General features: G+C 34.4%; 1 protein-coding gene across 1 annotated transcript in view; it reads right to left on the bottom strand.

The window, feature by feature from the left end:
* The window catches only part of LOC143641217 (catenin alpha-3-like), a 434,295-nt gene that overhangs the window by 201,392 nt on the left and 216,728 nt on the right, over nucleotides 1–16,175 (bottom strand). The window contains exon 3 of the mRNA XM_077108548.1: nucleotides 9,678–9,829. Within this exon, the coding sequence (XP_076964663.1) occupies nucleotides 9,678–9,829 (152 nt within the window). The remainder of the gene's footprint in view (nucleotides 1–9,677; nucleotides 9,830–16,175) is intronic.

Raw genomic sequence — 16,175 nt, 5'->3', positions numbered from 1 at the left:
AATTCCCAAATAGCAGTATAGGAATGAGATTGCATAATAAAAATTATTCTCCCAACAATGAAGCCTAGGACCACAGGAATTTATGGCTGAATTTTATCAGGCTTTTAAAGAAGAACTAAAACCAATGCTATACCAACTATTTCATGAACTAGGAAGAGAACCAACTACTACAAATTGATTTTTGTGAAGCCAATATTAGCCTTCTATGAAAACCTGATACAGAAACAACAAAAACAGAAAATTATTACCAATATTGTTGATGAACATAGATGCCAAAATCTCAATAAAATACTTGAAAATACAATTCAACATCACATTAAAAACATCATACACCATGATCAAGTTGGTTTTATTTCAGGGATGCAAAGTTGATTAAATATATGCAAATAAATAAATCAAGGATAAAAAACACATAAATATTGATGTAGAAAAAGCCTTCAATAAAATTGAACATTCTTCTATGATAAAAGCTCTGAATAGATTAGGTAAATGGAAAAATCATACCTCAACATAATAAAGGCTCTCTCTGGCAAACCCTTTTTCCAATATCTTACTGGATGTGAAAAAACTGAAAGTATGTTCTTTAAAATCAGAAACAAAACAAGGATGCCCACAAATCTTACTACTCTTACTCAATATAGTACCAGAAAATTTAGCCACAGCAATCAGAGAAGAGAAAGAAATAAAAAGAATACAATTAGGAAACAAGGAGATCAAATTATATTATTTTACTGAGGATATGTTTCTATATCTGGAAGACCCTAAAAAGTACACCAAATGTATCTTAGAATGGATGAAAAAATTCAACAAAATATCAAGATACAAAATCAACATACAAAAATCCATAACTTTCCTCTACGAGAAAATTAAAACTGCTGGGAAAGAAATAGGAAAACAATCATATTAACAATAGCCTCAAAAATGAAATACCTAGAAATAAGCCTAGACAAGAAGATCTCAAGAATAAAAATTATAAAAGACAAAATAAAGAAATTCACTAAAAGATTGAAAGACCACCCATGTTCATTGAATGGGAGAATTAGTATTGTTAAAATGGGCATATTAGTGGAAGCAATTTACAGATTCAATGTATTCCTCATCAAAATACCTGTGACATTCTTCACAGAACTATAAAAACAATCCTAAAATTTATATGGAAGCAGGAAAGATCCCAAATAGCCAGAACAATACTGACAGAAGAATAATACTTAAATCATTATAATATCTGATTTCAAAATATATTATAGAGTCATTGTAACAAAACAGCATGGTAGAAAAAAATAAACATTGTTTAACAAAGAAATATAATAGAGGATGCAGGAAAAACATACAACCCTCTGATTCTTGACAAAGAGGCCAAAAATATACATCAGAGAAAAGGCAGCTTCTCCAACAAATGGTGGTGGGAAAACTGGTCATCCACCTGTATAAGATTGAAACTAGAGCCTTATCTCTTACCTCGTAAAAACAATCAACTCAAAATAGATCAAAGACCTTAATGTAAGACCTGAAACTTTTGAAAGCAATGGAGGCAATCATAAGGGCAATAATTGAAGTAAAAGGTATAGGCAACAGTTTTCTGAAAAGGACTCCTATAGCTCAGGAAATAAAGATTGGTAATCAGAATCACATCAAATTTAAGAGTTTCTGCACAGCAAAGAAAATAATCATCAGAGTGAAGAGGCAGCCTATAGAATGGGGAAAATCTTTGCCAGCTACTCATATCACAGAGGATTAATATCCAGAATATAGAACAAATTCAAAAAATTCAACAACAATGAACAAATAACCCAATCAATAAGTGAACAGAAGAGCTTAACAGATACTTCTCAAGGGGCAAGTGCAGATAGCAAGTAAGTATATGACAAAATGCTCAATATCATTACAAATCAAGGAAATGCAAATCAAAACTACATGGAGATTTCAACTCACCCCCATCGAATAGCTATTATCAAACAAACAAAAATGGATATTATCAAGAAAGGCTAATGTCATTAATGTTATTTTGCTATTGGCCTTTTATTAAGTTCCCTTAGGAAGTTCTTTGATAATTGGCTATCGTCAAGAAAATAAAAAACACTCACAAGGATGTGTGGAAAGGAATCTTTAAATACTGCCCATGAGTATAGCCACTACTGAAAACAGTTTATAGGTTCCTCAAAAAACTAAAAATAAGAGTACCATATGATTCAGCTGTACCATGTCTAAGCATATACCATAAGTAATCAAGGTCAGCACCCAAACAGGATACCTGCATACGTGGTTATTCTGTCACTGTTCACAATAACCAAGGTATGGCATTAGCCTAGATGCTCATAAGCTGATGAATGGATAAAGAAAATTCATATATACACAATGGAACATTATTCAGTCAAAAAGAAGAATGAAATCATGTCATTTTCAGGAAAATTAATAGCATCGGAGGTCATCATATTGAATGATATAAATCAGAGTCAGAAAGACATGTTTTTCATATTTTCTCTCATGTGGAATCTAAGGGGAATAAAAGCATGAAATTAGTATGGAGACTATTTGTGAATGAAAGGGGACCAATGGGAGGAAGTCAGAAGTAGAGGTAAGAGAGGTCAATAGGGAGTATGGGTATCCTCAAAGTATATTATATACATGTACAAAAATTTCACAATTAAACCCATTACTTTGTACAATTTATATGTACTAATAATTATATTACAAAAGAATTAAAAAATCCACAACTAAGCATCCTCCTCTTGTATTCTTCTGTTCACAATGCTAACGACCAAATTGCTTGAATACAAGAAGGTGTTTTCAAAGAGAAATGCATAACTCCTTAGATTTGATGATTTTGAAGCCACTCTCTGAACTGTGCTTGTACAGAGCTCTCTCTGTGTAGGACTACTCTGCATCAAAGCCCCTCTGGACCGCATGCACTCTTGCCAGTCCAATGGCTTTGACCCTTCGGTGAGAGAGCTATTCCTAGAAAGACTTCAAGCCAAACATCTTTTTCCCAGCATGAGTAACTGAGATCACTACCACTGCTTTTGTAGCTTAACCAACATGTTTCTCAATGAATATTCCTTCTTACTCTAGTCACCTCAGTTACCTTAGTCAAAATTCTCTTCAAATAGCATACCAAAGGGAAGGCCATAAAGTGCACGGAGAGCAGGAGACTTCAGCTCTTTCTGACCACTCACAGCAGGCTGTTCTGATTTTCCCTACCTTGCACTCTTTTGTTTTCAGAGGAAACAGCAAGAGCTTCACTATAGAACTCTTCCCACTAAGGTCTGACATAAATTTGCATATAAAGCTAAGGTTAGTTTGCCACAGGCCTTTTATTAAGTTCCCTTAGGAAGTCCCTTGGTAGCTAGCTTCTTTATAAACTCTTTCTGACACTATAAAGGAGCTATCACACTTCCAAAAAGGACATATGTTTTAACTGGAGTTTCAGGGCAAGACTCCTGAGAAAATAAAGAGTAGAGCAATTAAGATGAATTTAGGAAATCTGCTTAACACGGAGAAATGAAAAAAATGTTATGTCTTTGTGTGTTAAATTCAAAATGGTGCCTGAAGAGATTCTCCACAGTCAACAAAGAATCTGCAGAGCATGAAGAAGCTAACATTTGATAGCAGTTAGTTGTACAGAGAAAAAGTATTCCCTAGGGTTAGAAAAACTGGCTTGACAGGGAACTACAGTCATTAGTGCCAAGCACTATGGAACAGTACCCTGTAGGTGCAGATAATGCACCACTGGACCTCAAACAGTACAGTCAGGCCCAGAAATTACTGTGAGCATAACAATTTATCATTCAAAGTAGATACTTTTGAGAGTAAAAGGGGGTATAATCCAAGATCATCCTATGAAAACTAAGGTGCATACAGCAAACACTGATTTTATGAAAATTCATTTGTAAACGCAATAATCTTTGGACAAAATTATTATTACATTAACTTAAAAAATGAAATGAGAGAATAAAGTTGATGAATTTCTACATCCTTTAGGCTTAAAAAGTGAATTTCAAAATAGACGATAATCAAAGGACACTTTAAAATTTAATTTTACATGCTGAACAAATGATACAAAGGATGTAAAAAATTCCTTACAGCCTTCAGAGCAGGGTAGGAGTCAATGAACTAAAGAACTTTATCTGCAAAGCACCAAGACATGAATGTAAAATTTTAAAATAAAGAAACAAAGAGAGTTTTATCTACAAAAGAAAGTGTGAGAAAATTAGAGTAGCCAGAAAAATGGAAGTCCTCGGAGAAAAAATGTCTGAGACTCTAGACTTTGAGTAGAAAGGGTTAACAGAAATCATTTGGGGTGATTACATGACTCAAGGAACTTGAAGAAAAAAAGAGTGTATTCAAATATTTTGGATAATTAGATTTGAAAAATAAAACTTATAAATGAATGAATGCATTCTTGGAGAAGTCAGTCAATATTTTGGAAATAGGCTAAAACAAAGGTCACTAAACTTTTTCTGTAAAGAGCCAGATAGTAAATATTTTAGGTATTGAAACATGTAGTCTCTGTTGCAGTTACTCCACCTGGCCATTGAAGCACAGATTAATAGGTTAAAAACAATTGAGTGGCCATATTTCAATAAAATTTTATTTACAGAAGCTAAAACTAGATTTTCATGTAACTTAAACATGTCAAGAAATATTTTTAAAATTGTTTTAAACAATGTAAGAATATTAAAACTATTCTTGGCCCACAGGCCATACAAAATTAATGGCAGACCATAGTAGGCCAGAATTTACCAACCCCTGAACTAAGATAGTAATACATAATGATTAACAAACATGAGAAATAAAAATTAGTGAAAGAGAGCTCATAAAATAGAAAGACTTGGCAAAAAAACAATAATAAAGTATAAAAGTACTTATTTTGTAGTGTGTCTAATTTAAGCATTTTCAATAGTCCCACAAGATTGTCTAATTAATACAGCTTGGTAGGACTTTATCTAATTAAAATTAGCTTTGTACTAAGTGATTAGCTACTGAGTAGAATAGGACTTAAAAATCAAGTTTGTTTCAAATTTATATATAATTTTAAGTGTCCAATTGGATTAATATATTGACAAATATATATACCCATGTAACCATCTCAGATTATCAGTTTTCATAAATGGTTTTCTGAGAATTTAGGAGGGACAGCATTTTATCTAGAAATCTATTTAGGGATGACCAACATTTTAACTTGTCTCTCTATCTATTTAGGTCTTTAATTTGTCTTCAAAATGTTTTGTAAGTTTTATAGTATAGACCTTATATGTGTTTTGTTAAATTTATCACTAAATTTATTTGATTTATTACCTTTTAAAAATATATTTTCTAATTGTTAGTTGCCACTGTATAAAAATATTTACTTTGAGTTGTATTGTATTTCTCCATTGAACATTTCTTATATAATTTGGATTGCACTGGAGTATGGAAAGTTTAACTTTGTTCCTCTTCTCAGGAAGCAATATTTAATCCTTAATTTTTCACTGCAGTGAAAACTGAAAGTAGGGATTCAGTAGTATACACCTTTTTTTGAAAAACCAGCCTCTACCTCAGAGCAAAGCCTGTCCAAGGAAGGAGTATGACCTTTGTCTTTGGAAAGACCCACAGAACACTCCTAGGCACATTCCCACCCTGCTGAGTTGTTTATCTACAAATAACAGGAGAGATCTGCTGTGCCAGGTGTCTGTGACTCAGGCTAGGTGGGGACCCATAGCAGTCCCCTAGAAGCCACCAATCAACATGAGACAGGGAAATATCTGGGATGCCAGATGACCCTCCCAGTAGTTTATGGTGTTTGATAACCTGTTGGGAAACCATGTAGTTCAGCATGAATACCCCTCTTGGCTTAAACCAATCAGTTCAAATGAATCCCCTTCTTGTAGTAACCAATCACCCCTACCCAACTTGTTCCCGCCAGTGAATGTGGTAATCATGTTTTAGAGTTGTTGTTTGATTTCCCCGTGGTGTGTGATGATTTGCTAAAAGATGCTATGATGTATGTGGGGTCTCTGCCTTCCCCAAAGAATGCTGCAAACCCTGGGCACGGGGCCTCTCAGCGTCACCAGTTGCTGTGTGCGCACGCGTGTGGAGGACCCAGCTAGCTTGCAATAAACACCTCTTTACTGCTTACGTCCATCTTGGTCTCTGGTGGTCTTTTGGGGGTCCCGAATTTGAGCATAACATTTTCTTCTGCAGTTCAGAAATAAATACAGGCATTTAAAGTAACAATACAAGTGGTAACCATATAGCAGAACTTAATTCCACAGAACTCTAATTGCAGCAGGTACCATTCTGTGGGAGTCAGTGACTAGCTGGAACAGACAGGGCCTCTCCCTCCAGTAGTTTGACTGTGAGAATTCAGACACACAACACCAATATAGTACAGTACATACGTATTTTATCTGCAGGTGTAGGGACAGAGATGATGGACTCATTATCTACACTGACTGCCAGGCCTTCTGCCCCCTGACTCAATTTGTTGATGAATGTGACATTTCATGTTCCCTCAGGCCAGACTGGGCTGCTGGCAGATTGCTTTTTGGCAAAGAAAGCATGTGGAGAGTGAGTATGGTGGAAATATATAGAAATATTCTCTTATATATAGAAATATTCTATATAGAATAGAAATATTCTCTTAACCTTGTGTTCCCACCATCATCATCTATTTTTCCTTTTATAGTTTCAAGCAAAACTCTATTTTTATCTGTCTTATTTTTATGGCCATCTAGTTTATTTAAAGAAAAAATATGTCTATCTCAAAATTCAAAAAGCATTCTTTCAAACCATATTCTTAGAGACATGTGCTCAGCTAATGCAGTATTGGATCCAAATATCCTTAAACAGAGCTATATATTGAGGATTTCAGTCAGATAAAGGGCCAATACTGTATAATTTAAGCAAGTCATCCTTAATTCAATAATCCTGTTGTTTAAAACGGGGTACAAACAAGCCAAAGATGGTTATTATAGCAGTCTAAATGACACATAAGAACAAGCCGTCTACTTTATTTGATTTGGATAGTCTTACTTGAAAAGTTTGTTGAAAATTAAATAAGGACTAAAGAAGAACACAAAACACTAGATTATTCCTGTGAGAAAAAGTTAACAGAAATGGAAGTATTTACCTTGAAAAAGAATAGACTATTGGGGAAAAAATACTGCCTCAAAGGTACTAATAATTACAATAAATTGCTCTCCTGTCCTAAAGAGGACCACTTTGAGAAATATGTAGAAATGATGGCAAGATAATTTGATTTGTTATACACAAGTCATCTTGATAATAAGAAAAAAATGTAAATACTGGAACATCTAGCTAAAAGAGGTTATGAAGTTTTTTCATCTCTAGACAGCTTTTATGTATTCTCTACCTTGATTCTTATATACTGTTTCACTGGCATATCTTCTCAAATATCTGTGCAGGAATAGTGAAATGTAGGGCTTTAGTCCTGGTAAGACAATTTCCTAAAAAGCATGTGTCTTCTTTATGCTATTATGCTTGTCTCCTTGACTGGACTCACTTATCCTCCTAATTTGGGATAAGTACTAATCTACTAGTCTACCCAGGTAAGGCATAAAACCTTTGCAAGGAGAAAAGAATTATTTGATAAAGTTTCTTTGTTTTTCACTTATTGTGTTGGTATAGCTTCATAGTTTCCAATCATATGAACAAAGTCTTGTATGCTGCTCATCAGTACAATGTTCCTCAGCTTATGATGGGGCTCAATAAATCCACTGTAAATTAAAAATATCATCTAAGTCAAAACTGCATTTAATACAACAAACCTACTGAATATCAAGATGAGTAACAATACACCATGGAGTATCTGCTGTTTAGCCTCATGGCTGGAGGGCTGACTGGGAGTGCAGCTCTGTGCAGCTGTTCAACATTGAGACAGTATGATATCACATATTGGCAGCCCAGAAAAAGATCAAACTTCAAAGTATAATTACTACTAAATACATGCAGCTTCACAACATTGTGGAGAAAAAAAAAAATTGTAATCTGCTAAGAGCCACAGCCAAGTAATATGATGCATGGCATTTTTGGTTGAAAGGTGACACCAGCAAGCCATTGAGATGATATAATTATGTTAAGATCTGCATTCATATGGATATTGGAGTCCTCCTGTCCACCTCAGCCTGCTATGGGACTCCTAGAGAGTTCCCATTGGTTGGGGAAGTGCGGTAGGAGGGAATTCCGGAGGAGGGACTTCCTGTTAGGGTCCGGGAGAACACTGCGTGGGTCGGTCAACGTATGGGGCATTGGCGGCAGTTTCAAAAATAAAGTTTGTTCCTGCTTGAGTGGCTCGTGATTTTGTGCCCAGCCAGACTGCGGCAGTAATCATTTGGAGTTGGGGTTTCTTTCTAATATCTATAACTGGTTTGCTTTCAGGTTTTCCCAAGTTCTGATATGCTAAATCTCATATCTTGACACTTTAACCACTGTCTTGCACCCTCTTCCACCGACCCTGCCAGGCTCCCCACTGTCATCCCTATGGATTTCTCAGTGTCACCTAATTGTAACTTTCAGGTCTATCAGCTACTATTAATACGTTACCCATATCTTCTTGCCACTTTTACTTTCATCCTACAGTGTTACTAGTAGTTAAGTCCAGAAGCTTTCAGATGAAACTCTATTCATTCTTACAAATTACACTCAGCAGTCCTGCCGAATCTTCTAACTGCAAGCACCTGCCACCCTGCCTGAGGGTTGCTTTCTTTGGCCACAAGAGCTTGACTGACTCTGAACATCAGGCCCCGGTACCACCCCTGAGAATAGCATTTAATCAAGGATGAATAGGCTGCTAAGTTTCCAGATTTTGTTCACCTCAGGTGAAATAATTCTGAGGTGTATAATACAGTACCTCCCAGGGTTCACGAGCAGGATCAGCCCCAATTGCCTGTGGTGATTCATAATTATACCTTATTAGCTTCCTTCCCATCCTAATCTCACTTTTATTTGTTCCTAAATACACTTCTAATAACATTAATCCTTACTTAAGGGTCTGCATGCAGGTGAACCTGTCCCAAGACTTAATATCTTACATGTACATATGTTGTTTCATTATTAACATTTAAATTAATTTACATAAACATTTGAGTAAAAGCATGACTGTGGTCTGTGTATATACAGTGTGCCTACAATGTATTCACATCCCTGGAAATGTGGCATGCATTTCCTTAAATAGACAACTCAGAGACTGGGAAAGTTCAAGAGTTTGCTGTTCCTGGTGGCTCCAGGTCAGATTTCTTGCAAAACACTCTGTGATTCTGTGATATAGGAAGAGAGGATTTCACTACAGAAATACCTTGTTTTAATACATTTCCTTATCAATTCCAACTTAGTAATAGGAAAGATACTTGCCATTTGTTAGAGGAAAGAAAGCAAATTACTTGATATATTTCTCTTTGCCTCTTGATCATGCCATGAGACACTTGTACACAATACATCTTATCATTTCTGCACATTCTGCAGCTAATATACTCATTTACATAAGTTATAACCAAATACATAAGTAGAATTATGGTTTGTGACAGTGGATCTGACTTTGGGGATACATATGAATTGCTGAAGTTCTAATGGATTTCAGCGTTGATATCAGAAAATAGAATAAAGTCTTTCTTGCAACCATTCCAAGCATTTCAGATGATGAAGAATGTTGAAATAATTCAAGGAAAGTAAAGCAGACTTACCCGAATCATCATGACAGAACATCTGATATCATGAATTGTGTCATAGATCTTCTTTGAGATATCCACAAATTGATTATCATCAAATACGTTTAAGGAGTTCTTGTTTAAGGCTTCCAAGGCAACATTCACTTGTGTTACAAACTCAGGAATTACTATTAAAATAAATAAGAGAAGATTGTCTTCGTAATTGTAGGTTTTTATAATTTCCAGGAGTGTAGGGTTGTATTTTTAAATAAGTTATTTGATTAACTGACACTTAATAATTTTTAAAAGTAGAGATATAAAACATTTTGGCAGGATTTTTTCTTGGATCTCTGAAAAGTAAAAAGATATCAAAGACAATGAAACACATATTTATAGAAATATTTTAAAATTATCTATCCCTTTTATGTCATCTTTGTTATTCCCAAGCCTGAGACTATGTAGTTACTTATCATGTTCAATATAAATCTCAAGAAATCACAAAAAGGAATTGGTATGAAAAACAGAACTGTAAACATAACAATATTTAAATGAATAAAACATCTAAATTGCTAAACAGAAGAAACTAATTATAGATACTAATTCTGTTGTAGAATCAATAAAGATGCTGTAAGCATTCTTTTGGTAAGATGTTTTCCATACAATCAAAATATTGTTGAAAGAAATTGGTAATGTCATATGCAAACTATTTCTAAAACGGCATAACACTGAGCATAGGTATCAATGTATCAGCAAAGCCAATATGTAGATTGACCTTTTCTTTAAAAAAATAAAGTTTCAGAATTAGTATCCAATAAAAAGATATTTCCAGGTTTAAAAACAGTAACATTTATTAACCCTTCACTAGATTTAGGGTACTTTTCTAAGCCACTGTACCTTCCAGTATTATCTACTATACTCCCTTCCTTTGTCCATCCTCTAGGCATGCTGCCCAATGATAATAACATATAAATAGACATGGCTATTAAAAATTAAATTTGTAAGCAGTAAATAAAATTTCAGCTCCTCAGTTACACTAAACCCATTTCAAATGTTCAGTTGACACATATGTGAACTTCCGTTTTGAAAAATAGAAATAAGGCTACCATCACAGAAACATATATTGGCTAATAGGGTTATAGAGTAAGATTCCATAAAATTGCTCTACTTTCAATGAATAAGATAACAGAGCCAAGGAGGAAGAAAACACATCATTTTTCTGAGGTGAAAGATTCCCAAATCACAGCTCCCAGCTACATGGATATGACTTCCAAAGTCTCTCTAATTCAGACATACTCGTTGAAGGCCAGAAAGCCAAACCAATTTTCCATTGCAAAAGTCTATCTGAATTTTCTACAGCACCTCAAACCTATCCCATATGAATCTAAACATGTTATTTTCTACCCAGAAAACCTAGTTTTCATCTACTTATTTGTCTTAATCCATTTACTATTGCTAATAACATAATACTATACAGTGGATGAGTTAAAAGAAAAGAGGTCCATGGTTTTGGTCCAAGGTCAAGAGGCCACATGTATTGATGGCTTCCTTGGTGGCAAACCTTGAGGTGACACAGTGCTGAGAGATAGGGACATGTGAGACACCTGGTCAAAGTGCCTTTTATAGCAGACCCACTCTCAATATAACACATAGCCCGCTAATCCATTAGTTAGTAGATTAGTGGACTAACCCATTCCTGAGGGCAGAACCTTGAATCACCTACTTAAAATTATATTTAGTCCTATTTCTTTTTTTTTTTTTTGTGTGTGTGTGGTTCTAATTTCTATTATTAGTTGTTCAAAACATTACATAATTCTTGACATATCATATTTCATACATTTGATTCAAGTGGGTTATGAACTCCCATTTTTACCCCGTATACAGGTTGCAGAATCACATTGGTTACACATCCACGTTTTTACATATTGCCATACTAGTGTCTGTTGTGTTCTGTTGCCTTTCCTATCCTCTACTATCCCCCCTCCCCTCCCCTCCCATCTTCTCTCTCTACTCCATCTACTGTAATTCATTTCTCTCCCTTGTTTTTTTTCCCTTTCCCCTCACTTCCTCTTATATGTAATTTTGTATAACAATGAGGGTCTCCTTCCATTTACGTGCAATTTCCCTTCTCTCTCCCTTTCCCTCCCACCTCTCGTCCCTGTTTAATGTTAATCTTCTTTTCATGCTCTTCCTCCCTGCTCTGTTCTTAGTTGCTCTCCTTATATCAAAGAAGACATTTGTCATTTGTTTTTTAGGGATTGGTTAGCTTCACTTAGCATAATCTGCTCTAGTGCCATCCATTTCCCTGAAAATGCCATGATTTTGTCATTTTTTAGTGCTGAGTAATACTCCATTGTGTATAAATGCCACATTTTTTTTATCTATTCATCTATTGAAGGGCATCCGGTTGGGCCCACAGTCTAGCTATTGTGAATTGTGCTGCTATGAACATCTATGTAGCAGTATCCCTATAGTATGCTCTTTTAAGGCCCCTCCTCCAGTTGGGGTGGTCTGTCTACAGCGGGCGGCTGTGCCCCCTTTCTGGGCCCCATGGTCTCTTAGTCCTAATGTCTCATTATGGGAATTAAATTTCAGCATGAGTTTTACAGGGAAGAAACCATATTCACACACAGCATTGCTCTATTTTTATGCCCATTCACTCATGAAAAAGCCCCAGTGTTTTCTTTGATCTCCTGCTCTGCTTTTCCTCCTACATTCGGATGCCCATTAAATGCAATCCTCTTCACCATAATAATGTCCTGAATCCATTGCCAATTTTTAGCCCTACTTCCTCTAACCATCATCATCTTTTCAAGTCCACATCATAGTCCTTCCCCTGCTTAAATTCTGCTCATTCTTTAGACTTGTTTTTAAGTACTTTATTGATGGAACCCATTTTTAGCATTAAATACAATAGTATTTGCCACAAAATACTACTAAATTGTTTCATGAATGAGTCATGACACTAAGGTTTACGCATTTCCAATATTTCCTTATATTTGCCTATTTATATTTGATGTACCTAGCTCAGCATGAAGTAGATAAATAATTGAACACATTAAGGGAATACAATTAATGGAATGAATAGAATATATAAAAGCCAGAAAAAAATGTAGCTTATGTTTAATTTGTATTAAATGTAACGTGAGTTATATTTTTCTCAAGTAAGGAAACTCCAAAAATATATTTAGTCAGGATTACAGAAACATTCAAAAATATTTAATGAGTTTATCTTTACTTGTGGTAGTACTGAAAGAAGAGAGAACATTTAAGGTGTGTCCAGCCAAGTTTTGGCATGAACAGTAAATTACCCACAAAAACCATTGCTTTCTTTGACATCCTTTATTAACTATAAACACAGTTAAGCACAAAGAAATGTGGTCTCAATAGCTGTCATGGCCTGTTTGCAAAACCGTATTCATAATCTTCCTTACTAAGAAGTATTTTTCTCATATACCAACAAGCATGCAACACAATAATTCTATCAATTCCTTGAGAAAACTCATTTCCACAGTAGCAAAACTGCTCCCATTGTTTTCCCATGGCAATTTTGGCAAAAGAAAATAATAAAAAACATAAAGCCATGTAAACATCCAGTTTTCACTGTGTGAGATAATGTGAAAAAGATTTAGGGTATTTTAAGGAAAATATAACAAAATCTTTTCATTATTGCAACATGATTTCATTTTAACTCCTCTAGGTTCCTTTTATTAATAAGCTAATATTAGCTCCAATTAAAATAAAATTTTTAAAAAGAAAATGTTTAATTTCTGAAGTACAGAAGGAAAATACAACTTTTTTACTCTAACTGCATAAATGAACTATTTGAAGCTGATATGTAATACATTTCTCATTTCATTAGCTTAAACATCAGCTACTAGTATGCTTTACTTATACTGTGGACATTTGGTTTCATGGATCAAACTAGCAGCAAATTTTTGTAATACTTTCAAGAAAGCACAAAGTGAATATAATGAAGTAGCCAGATAATGGTAATTTAGAAGGAATAACAAATTGACAAACCTGCCTTCAATCTATAATCTACTCAGGTTTTAAAAAATAAGGTTTACATATAATATATAGTCATGCTTTACAATCATTAATCAAAAAGGGGTATATTTTAAACAAATTCATTCTAATCAATTGAAGTGCCAGGTAGGATGAACTGTTCTGAACTTTGAAGGGTAAATTTTTGAAATAAAGATGACCTTTGAGTCAATATATTTGGGACAAACAAAAGATCTTGTCTATTGATATGGAAAATTCTAAAACAGTTCAGAATTCCTGAACTGAAGTCTATACTTCCTCAATCACCTTTATTCAGAATATACACAATGATAGCTTAGCATTCATTATATCAGCTCACTACTGTGATAAGTATTTAATATGCATGTCTAATTTAATACCTACAGCAGCCCTGTGAGACAGGAACTCTACTGTTACTACACTGATTTAACCGATGAGGAAACTGAGGTCACACTGCTAATAAGTGAAGGGCAGGTAATTGAGACTAAAAAGCCTGCTCTCTGAACCCCAAAGCTGCACTGCCTCCTTTTAATAAGTGAAGTCCTTGGGGCTTCTGAATTGCAGTGCTCCTGGGGAAATTAATGTTAATTTTCTGACAATGAGGTTAACAGACCTATAGAGGCAAATTCTCCTAAGACTTTTGCCTCTCTCTTGTAGTAACCCAAGAATATTTTATCCCTTCTTAATCCTTGCTAAATTTATTATGTGCATTTGAAAGTAGACGAGGGTACATAATTATCAAATTAAATAGGTCAACAAAGAATTCAGACTCATTACAGGTAATGATCTGAAATGATGTCACCAAGTTATATTTTCTATCATTAATAAAACAGATTAAAATATTTCTAATTATATTATTATCTTTGAAAATTACTAATGGTAGAGAAATTTGCCTTTGAAAGTTCACATAATGCTAAGTCATAATTTCTTTATATTATGTTAAGCAACTGGGAATGAATTAATAATAGTGGAAACTACAATTAAGCATATGAATGACTTCTATAAATACTTCATACCCTTCATTTTTCCCTTTATTGAACACACATTATTGTGGTTCATATTTATTTAATATTTAGAGAGCTAATGTTGTATAACAGGAAAATGTTTGGTACCTCACAGATTATATACACTAAAATTCATGGGGAGGATCTCACCACTTTTTAAATGATGTGTCATAAAGGACTGACTCACTCTGATCATTTATGACACATCACACAGTTAACAAGAGCCACACTCTGACCTTTCTATTATATCCTGCCTCCATCTTTTAAGCATCTGGAATATCTCCAAAATGAGAGAAATAAAATAAAAAAAGAATTTTAAGACCCATAGCTTCATGCAGCTGATACTATTTTTTTCTTTCTTCTGGCAGAGATATTTTTCTACATATGAAAGTCTGAACACTTAATTAGCCTGAATGTCCACCTTCGGATCTGTCCAGTGACTTAGAAACTTCTTTCCTTGGGGCTTCATCTTTAAATCATATGTTAATATTAATAAGTCATATTTCTTGATTTAAATATTTTAGAAGTTTATCCAATGACTTTTAAACCTGAGATAAAGATTTAACTCATACTTTTCCTCACATTATTTTCCTATTTCTTCACATCACAATGTACACAAAACTGAATACTTAACTATTTAAAGTTGGTCCTATGCCAAATAACATGCTGACCTTTGTTCTCTGACATACCTCTTGTTTTAATGCAGGGAATAAATTGGCTCTTTATTTAAAAGAATGCTCACTTTTTTGTGCTACTTTGAAGGCTTGTTTAAAATGACATTGCAGAATCCATTTTGGTCCCTCTCTCTTGCATATTTCTTGCTTTAGGAACTTGAGCTGTCATGTTGTAAACTACGAAAAGACTCCCATGGTAAGGAACTGTGGTGACCAGTCAACAGTTAGCTAAAATATGAGGATACAGGCCAACAGCCAAGTGAGTGAACTTGGAAGTAGGTACCCTTGCTCCACTCAAGCCTTTAGGTGACTGCAGCCTAAAATGATATCTTGACTATAATATTATGAGAAGTCCTAAGCCAAAACCACTCAAGCCACTTCTGTATTTCTGATTTTCAGAAAAAAATGTGAATAATAAATGTTTATTGCTTTAAGCTTCTAAGTTTAGAAGTAATTTGTTTAACAAGTAATAATTACTATGCTAAGAGATCTGTAACTTTTTCTTTAGAGCACTATAGTTCTTTATAGCAGTTAGGTTCATCTTGACAAATTCATACATTTATGAAATTTGATATCAGTTCACATCCTCCCCTTTCCTCTCCTCCTCCCTGCTCCCATTCTCCTTTCTCTACTCTACTGAACCTCTTTTCGCTCATTTATTTATTTATTTTTGATTGGTTCTTTCTACTTATACATAAAGATGAAACTCCTTGTGGTATATCTCTATATATGAACATATCATAATTTTTTAAAATTTCATTTGCATTTCCTCTCACTTACCATACCAGCTCTCCTTCTTAATCTCCTTCTTCCAATGTAATGATCTTCCCTAT

This window comes from Callospermophilus lateralis, unplaced genomic scaffold (assembly GCF_048772815.1).
Source record: "Callospermophilus lateralis isolate mCalLat2 unplaced genomic scaffold, mCalLat2.hap1 Scaffold_91, whole genome shotgun sequence".
NCBI classification, from domain to species: domain Eukaryota; kingdom Metazoa; phylum Chordata; class Mammalia; order Rodentia; family Sciuridae; genus Callospermophilus; species Callospermophilus lateralis.
The sequence above is the reverse complement of the archived record's forward strand: the minus strand, read 5'-3'. Positions and strand labels throughout refer to the sequence as shown.